The sequence below is a fragment of the Lactuca virosa genome, chromosome 1, assembly GCF_052849685.1.
Source record: "Lactuca virosa cultivar CGN04683 chromosome 1, Lactuca_virosa_CGN04683_v6, whole genome shotgun sequence".
Lineage (NCBI taxonomy): Eukaryota > Viridiplantae > Streptophyta > Magnoliopsida > Asterales > Asteraceae > Lactuca > Lactuca virosa.
Window position 1 is genome coordinate 151,261,930 of NC_136426.1, and position 8,693 is coordinate 151,270,622.

The window sequence follows — 8,693 nt, forward strand, 5'->3', positions numbered from 1 at the left end:
TAACATTGTATTTTGAATTTTATGAATAAGATGCAACAAGGTTACATAGAGGAATTTGTTGTGAACAAGCTTCACATCTTAAACCCTAAATTGCTAGTTGTGACAGTTTGTGGGTTAAATCTTACCACCATCATCATCAAAATCATGATTAGGTACAGGTGTTCATGATTTTACAATAGAATGGAGTAGAAGAATGAGAAAATGCAAGAAAATCTTAATGAAATGAAAGAATAGTGAAGAGAGAATGGAAGATTTCGTGATTACCTTAGATGAACACCTTTAGATGGTAAAGATTTTGTGTAAAATTGTTGTCCTTCGCTGCTAAAACTCATGAGTTAGAGGGAGAGAGGATAAAAATGGAGTGGTGGTGATGAAGAGGGTGAGAGAGAATGAGAGGAGATTAAGTGTGGGAGAAGAGAAGAATTAATTGAAATTTTGGGAAATTGCTTGTCTTGGGGGAGGGGAGCCGAAAATTGAAGAGGAGATAGGATAATCTCTCTTCTTTTCATTCATTTAAATTGTTTCTTTTAAATCTTATATACTTTTTCCAAATTTTTATAAAATTTGTTTTTTAAATAGAATTTGGTCCATTACTCTTGGATTTTTGACTTGTAGAATAAGGTTAGATATCAATGACCTAAATTTTATTTTCCGTTGATTATATTTTCCTGAATTTAATTATTTTAAATTGATATTATAAGGTTCATAACAAATTTTATGGAGTTTTAGGTGTTAAAGTTTATGAATTTGGGTTTTAGAGATTTTTAGGTTTTGGGATTTAGTAAATGTTTGAATATCAAAATAAATTGAATCTTTGAGACTTCAAATTATTTTTGGGTTTCCTAACTCTTATTCAAGTTATAAATAATGTTTGTAATTTATTTTTATAGGTTTATTGGCATTTCTATGTAGTGGTTTCGAGATTCAAGTGAAATTGAGGAATCAAGTATACTAGTCCTAGTTTCAACTTTGACATAAGTTCATATGATGTATCTAGTTTTCTTTGGCTTAATGCATGTCGAACTAAAACCATAATCCATGCAAGAATCCTGATATATAACTTTTCCCATATTACCCTTTTCTTCGAAACGCAATTTGATGGCCTTAAACACTTAACCAAACATTGTCATCATCTAATAGGTTCTCAGCTCTATTCCATTGAAGTCTAAGACCTTTACTCGATCCATTTACGGCCCGTTGTTCTGATAAAACAAACATCCAAAACTAGGTGTTACATGTCAGTAACAAGAAGTTTGATGAAGGAGAATACCTGATTGGACGCCTTTGTACTCTAGTTGATTTATGAATGGTAGGGGCTTTAGTCTCTACACCTTCATCTTCAGAACTATTAACATTCATGCTCCCACTATCTCTAGTTTCATCAGAGCTCCCACTGCTTCCTAAAATTTCACCTATCTCTGGAGTACTGATAGTTTTTATAATGTCATCATTTGAAGCTTCTTCTAAATCAACTTGTTCTTCCTTCTCTGGTTGTGTGTTACTGCTTGGACTCTTAGCAAGTTCATCCTTGTATAGAACATTCGAATTGAACACCACATCCGGACTTCTGATAACCTTTATGTGCTTGTTATCCCAGAAGCAGTATCCCATGCCATCCAACCCACAACCTATAAATGTGGACTTTCTTTCCTTTTCCTCTAGATTGTCTCTCTCGGTTCTTTAACTTTTATATATGAAACATAACTGAATACGTTCATATGTTAGAATGAAACCTCACAACCGTGCCATTCTTCCTCTGAAATTTTGAACCTTATGGGGACTAAGGGTGCTCTATTGATTAAGTCGGCAACTATGTTGATTACATCTACCCAGAACATCTTGGGTAAACATTCATGCAGTCTCATGCTCTTCTCCCTTTCATTCAATGTTATCTTCATCATCTTAGCAAATCCATTCTTCTAAGGTGCTTTTGGAACAATATTTTGCATCATGATTCCATGTTTAGCACAAAAGTTAACGAGCCCCCATTATCAGATCTGAAACACTTGAATTTCAAGTTGGTTTCATTTTCCACAATCATTTTCCATTTCTTGAAAGAACTTAGAACTTCACACTTATGCTTCCAAAATAAACCCAAACTTTCCTTGTGCGATCATCAGTGAAAGTAACAAAATATTTGGATCCTCCCACTGAAGCAACCGAGGTGGGACCATAAACATATGAATGAACAAGCTCTAATTTCCTTTTCTTGGGCGGATGTCCCATCTTTGTTAAGGTGGCCTTCTTCTGTTTACCAAGAACACAAGGCTCGTAGAAATCATTTGTCATGTTCTTCATATCTAGAAGTCTTCCTTTGTAGGAAACCATCTTCATTCCATTCTCACTCATATACCCAAGTCTTTGGTGCCATAGAGTGGATGCCCCAACTTCTTCAACATGCCTCATTATCAAAAACTTCCACCATGTAAAGTGTACCCCACTCCTGACCTCTGGCAACCACCAAGTTTCCCTTTCTCAAATTCCACTGATGATCACTAAAAGTGACATGGTGATCTTCATCATCAAGTTTCCCTACTAACATTCTTTTCAAGTATGGAATGAACTTGACATTCTTCAAAGTCTACTTTGTACCCGAAGTAGTCTTGAGGACCACATCCGCAACACATGTAAGGCTCATATTGTTTGTTAGTCTGACATTCCCTTCGTACCGCCTGAAATTTTGCATTACTTCTCTAAAGTGACTAGCATGGAATGACACAGAAGAATCGATGATTCAATATTCAGTTGAGTTTACAAAGCACAGATAAGAGCCTCTCCTTCAGAGTCTGATGCAATGTTCATCTCATTCTTGTCTTTGTCTGCAAGAGGCTTTAGACATTGATTCTTGAACTGACCCTTTTCTTTGCAGTTGAAACAGGTGATGTCCTTCCTATTCTTCGATACACCTCTCTTCCTCGACTTTGATCTTCCTATACCCCCACTTCCACTATTGGACTTCCTTCCTCTTTCCTTAGTACTAAAAAGTTTGTTAGAGGATTCTTTAGCACTTCGTATGCGCACATCCTCACCAAGGATTAAACCGTGTATGACTTCGAATGTTAGCTTGGCACCTCCAGCTGAGATGCTAACTGTTGTCACTATTCCTGGCCAACTTTCGGGAAATGATGATAATAGTACCAATGCTTGGACTTCATCTTAAAATTTAATCTCAATCGATGTCAACCTTGAAACGATTAAATTAAATTCATTGACATGAACAATCACTGAGCCACCTTCCTTCATCTCCAAATTTACCAATTGCAAAATCAAGTGAACCTTATTTGTTGTTGAAGGTTTCTCGTACATGTTAAATAGTGCTTTGACCAACCCATAAGTTTTCTTCTCATTGACAATGTTGTAAGCAACGTTCTTTGTCAATGATAGTTTCACCATACCAAGTGTATTCCAATCTAACAACTCCCAATCCTCCTGCTTCATAAGGAATGGCTTATCTTCTAAAAAGGGTTAATGTAAATTCTTTTGGTAGATGTAGTCTTCAATTTGTATTTTCCAAATACCGAAATCTTTTCCATTAAACTTGTCGATCTTAACACTCCTGTCTTCAGCCATAACTCTGATACCAGTTTATTGGGTGACAACAAAACAAGTTAAGCACTTCAGACAAATCTCAAACAAACTTCGGTAAACTCGCAGAATTAAAGCTTCTAAAAAACGTAAATCAAAAGAACAAAATATTTAATGTGGTTCCGTCAAGTTGACCTTCGTCCATGGGTGAACGAAAGAAAGGATTTTATAAACTTTCTGGAACTATTATAAGCACTATAAATTGTATCTCACTTTAAGCTCTCACAAAAATCTAGTAATTTTACAATGATGGAGATTGAGCCTACTTATAGGCAAGCATGGGAAACCCTAATTCTGATGGGTCGAGCCCACCTAAAATTATCTCATTAAGGGGATGCCTTAATTTCCATTCAATCACAGAGTGCCATGTAGATGCTTTTAGAACCTTCAACCTCATGAGCATCAACCAAATACATGATGGAGCATCATGGGTCATGATGGCGCATCATGAGCCACCATGGCGCATCATGATGGCACACCTGCCAAAAAGATGGCGCATCAGCCATGTGGAGCATTCCCCTTAAGCATATTCATCCTTCTGAGCAACAATGAACAATCTTGAGCATTCTAGTGAACCTGACACCTGAGTGGCACATTAGGATCCATCATGGCGCACCTTCCTCATGAAAGGCGCATCATGCTCCATAATGGTGCACCTTCCTCATGAATAGTGCGTCTTCAACTTGATTGGCACATCCGTGCTTCTTTGTTCATCGGCGACACTTTAACACTCCCACAACACAACAAGGCATCTAATAGTGGCGCATCAAGCACCAAGGTGGCACACCTTGATTATAGGTGGCGCACCTTGTGCATGGATGGCGTACCTTGTGCAAAAGGTGGGACATCATCTTCAATATGGAGCATCATGATGCATGGCGCATCATTGATGCTCCATTCTCCTTCTTGATGCTCCACTCCAACTCCAAGTTTTCCATGTTGATCCCTGATGCTCCATTCCACCTCCAAGTGCTCTGTCACAACTCTTGTCACAAATCCAGGTGCTTCATGTTCCTCCAAGTGCTCCACTTGATTCTACGTACTCCATTCAAGTGCTCCAGTAGATTATAACTGATCCATCCATGTGTTACACTTGATTCTAAATGTTCCATGTTGGATAAGACTTCATACCCCAACACGAACCACATGACACAGCCCAACCTTCCGTCCCAACAAAGCGGGACACCAGACAGCCAACTCGATACAAGAACTTAGCCACATTCCGTCAACCTTATCCTAGTGCATGAGAAGAGGTTGACCGATTTACAAGTATCAAAATCACAGTTGTCATTTTTTTTTATTAATTCTTAGCTTGCATGTTTATCTAGTTCTATAGGTCCACGTTTCTCATTATCTTCGTATTTTCAGTTGCATTTGTGTTTTGCTGCATATTTATACTACTGTAATTAATGCATTGGTTTTGAAGTCAAGAAAAAAAAATTGTTTCATATCATAATCTCTTCCTTCCACCTTTCTTAGGAGATTCACCATCTCTAATCGGCGACTATCATTCTATCACTAAACACCATGCATAATATATTACTTTATATAATCGTACAAAAGAAAACTTTTGTTCAAATGATAATACAATACATGAATACATACGAAATATTTGCTTAAATGACATTAAATTCACCACTAGCATGAACCTCTTTTACCCTCTTTTCATATTCATCTTCTTCTTCTACTTCTTCTTCGTCAAATTCTTCCTCTTTTTCGTCATCCTCTTCAGCTCCCCAACCAAAATACCCTACCGATTTTGAAGATGGCACAGGGTTTCTAGCCTCCTCCACAATCTTCATGATCTCCTCCACACTCTGAAGAGAAAAACTTGGGTTGTCTCGTTGATAATAGTTGGTTTGAGCCGATTCCATGAGCTCCCTTGGTAAATTCTTTAGAAACCATGGATGATTCTTGATTTCTTTGATCGTAATCCTCTATTTGATCATAAGGCAATAAGATCATCATCACAACGTTATAACATAATTTATTTGAATTTTAGAAAATCTGATTCATACCCGCGAAGGATTTGCCACGAATATACGTGAGAGAAGTTGTTTACATTCTTGAGATATGTGAACATAGTCTGGAATTTTGTATTGAATGCCCATAATACGCTGCAAGACAATTAAAGACAAATTTGTAAGCATTTTAAATTCATTTCAGGTAACTTCCGATTTATTTTATTTGTTTCCTTTATAGCTATTTTCTTCAGGTTTTCTGTTTAATCATGTTGTTAATAGTATACAACCAGAAGTACTGATGTGGTTCTCATGAAAAAGACTGAAAGTGAACACTTACACTAATGGTTTTTCTGAAGTTTTTGGGATCAGCTGGATCTTCAAAAGGGTATGCTCCCACCAGCATAACGTATAGTGTCACTCCACATGACCATACATCTGCCAACTACAAAATATATCAAAATAATTAAAAATATATTACTACTTTTGCATAAATTTGATAAATTAAATATAATATTGTGAACTTTATATGTATTTATATGTATCTATAGAACTCAGCTTCTTCTATCTGAAGGCATAAATTTGTACCTTGCCATCGTACTCTCTACGAGAAAGAACCTCAGGAGCAATGTAAGCTGGAGTTCCAACAGTTGACTTGGGCCTTGAATGAAGAAGTGACGACTATAAAGAAACAACAAAAACAGACTGTTAACATTTTTTAATTTTTTTAAACTACTTGAGAATAAAAATATTGTTATATATTATCAATTATTATTTCCCAATTTTTAACATATCTATCAATTGAGTGATCCCATTTATGAATGTTCATCTCCTGATCACATTTAAAAAAAAAGTTATCTGATTTTTATACCCCTCATATTGATTGAAGAAGAATATAATCAAGGATATAATTCGGAAACATATTTTTTGAACGGATGGATCAAAAACATAAGTGGAAATATCACCTCTTTGAGAGAAATGAAGAAAACTTTAAATATGCATTAGATAAATGTGAAAAAAGGGGAAGAGATTCAAATGAAAACTAGATTATAACCTTTGAATATCCGAAATCACATATTTTCAGCCGAGGTGCTCGACTTCCATCTAAAAGGGTATTTTCCAACTTCAAATCCCGATGACATATTTGCTGCATATCACAACTTCTTTAGGTTGGAAATGATCAATATTACACAATCATAATTTTTCATTAGCTATATAAATTTTACTTTAAAAATAAAATTCAAATAGAATTTTAATATTTCAATACATTAATATCTTGGAATAGTTCATTATTTTTACCATGGAGTGGCAGAAGGAGACCCCAGAGATCAATTGCTGGAAGAAATACCTTGCCTGTCAATTTTTCGACAAATATAAATAATCACACTATACATAGTTACATACATACATATTTCTATTAATTGGTAATAAAATTATGTTTTCCCATATATATGTTTAACAATAGAAATTGAAAATTCCACAAACTATTAAAACGTACTTCATCTTCACTGAATCGACCAGCGGTGCAGATACGATCAAAGAGCTCTCCACCAGCAGCATACTCCATCACTATTGCTAGATGTGTAGGTGTCAGTACAACCTTTATATACATACATAAATCATGTGTTAGCCAAAAGAACTAATATTAAGTTAAACATAACCAAACTCCTGCATGAAGTTGCTAATATTAATTGTATCCACATGTATAAGTATTTACCTCCTTAAACCGGATAATATTAGGATGACGAAGTGATCTATGGTTTATGATCTCTCTTGCCACATTTTCGTCAATCTGCATTCATGGTTTTTTATATAAAAAATATATATTGAAAAGGCCAAAGATCAAGTTAGAACCTAAAAAGGTGTGAGAACATGACACCTTTTTTTCTGGATGAAAATTTTCAGTGGGAGCATGCATTTAAATGGACGTATGTTTTAATCAAAATAGATATATATCATGTACACATACTTTTTCTTTTTTGCTTTTTTGGGGACAATGTGCACATGTTATATATATGCACATATTAGATTCTTATTTGATCTTTTCAAAGAAAAAATTGTAAGCATGTACATACAAAAGTAACACATATCATATATATATAGTTATATACCTTTTGACCACGCTCAATGTATTTCATGGCAACGAGATCTTTGGTTTCTTTATGTCTCAGGAGCCTTGCTACCCCAAAATTCCCTGCTCCAAGATCCTTCACTACCTCGTACTTGTCCATTGAGCTGATGGGCGAGTTTTTGACTGAAAGTGAAAACCTCACCTCCGACACTTTGTGTATATATACAGAGATGTTTATGTGGAATGCGTAGAAACAAAATGTGTGTATATATACAGTGGAGATGAGATAGAAAACACGTGGGAAGGAGACTTGGATACATAAGGTCGGCATGGGAAGTCACATGCAATTTCACGAACTCCCATGACTCCAATCATTTAAATAATTATGTTTCGTTATTTCAAAGTTGAATTAATTTTCACTTGCAACGTTCAAAAGAATGAACTTTTTGGGTGCTTTGAGAGCTTCATATATAATATTTTTGTAGGTAAGTTGATGCATAAAATATAATATATTATTTGTTGTATATCATATAGATAAACAAGCAATTAAACCGACAAATGATATTGATAATTATATGTCGATTAATTACTTACAAATAATAAATCTAATTATTATTATCTATCAAGTTTCGTCCAGAAACTAGATAAATCATTCACCATCAGATATGATTATAAGAACGGTAGTAGGAAGATTGTCCCGTTCTTCGACAAAATTAAGAACATAACAGTTAAAATTAAAACCAACCTTGTACTTGTTGATGTTGATTGGTGTCACAATGCACAAAGAAGCTCTTGTCCTTAAAGGTTCTTACGTCGCTCTAAGGTTGTAAGTTTCAGTGTAAAACTCAAGATTTGATACAAAATATCTTTCATTCCTACAACTATGGAAGAAGAGATAACTGCAAACCAACGAAAAACAGATGAACTCGAATTTTGTTATTTGCAACAAAACAGAGTTGATGACTACGTCCGACCACTCATATGCTACCATGTAACAATTCAAATTTCAAATCTGATGACGTCGTTATTTGGTATCTTATCTGATTTGATCTAAAGTTTGTTCAGTCTTTTTTGGA

General features: G+C 35.2%; 1 protein-coding gene across 1 annotated transcript; it reads right to left on the minus strand.

Moving 5' to 3' along the window:
• Nucleotides 1-5,003: 5,003 nt before the first annotated feature.
• Nucleotides 5,004-7,850, minus strand: LOC145160203 (serine/threonine-protein kinase SAPK7-like). Its single transcript, XM_079079314.1, has 9 exons — nt 7,658-7,850; nt 7,264-7,338; nt 7,045-7,146; nt 6,846-6,899; nt 6,601-6,693; nt 6,135-6,227; nt 5,887-5,991; nt 5,604-5,702; nt 5,004-5,522 (listed from the first exon to the last, which is right to left on the minus strand). The coding sequence occupies exons 1-9, from the start codon at nt 7,775-7,777 to the stop codon at nt 5,202-5,204; spliced, it is 1,062 nt and encodes a 353-aa protein (XP_078935440.1). The 5' UTR covers nt 7,778-7,850; the 3' UTR covers nt 5,004-5,201.
• Nucleotides 7,851-8,693: the final 843 nt, after the last annotated feature.

Bases quoted from the DNA above. Each gene is read 5' to 3' on its own strand.
- LOC145160203 (XM_079079314.1), bottom strand. From the start codon at position 7,777: ATGGACAAGTACGAGGTAGTGAAGGATCTTGGAGCAGGGAATTTTGGG. The intron at 7,339-7,657 runs GTATATAACTAT...CCATGAATGCAG, and splicing joins ACATTGAGCGTGGTCAAAAG to ATTGACGAAAATGTGGCAAG. The intron at 5,523-5,603 runs GTATGAATCAGA...ATGATCAAATAG, and splicing joins TCGTGGCAAATCCTTCGCGG to AGGATTACGATCAAAGAAAT.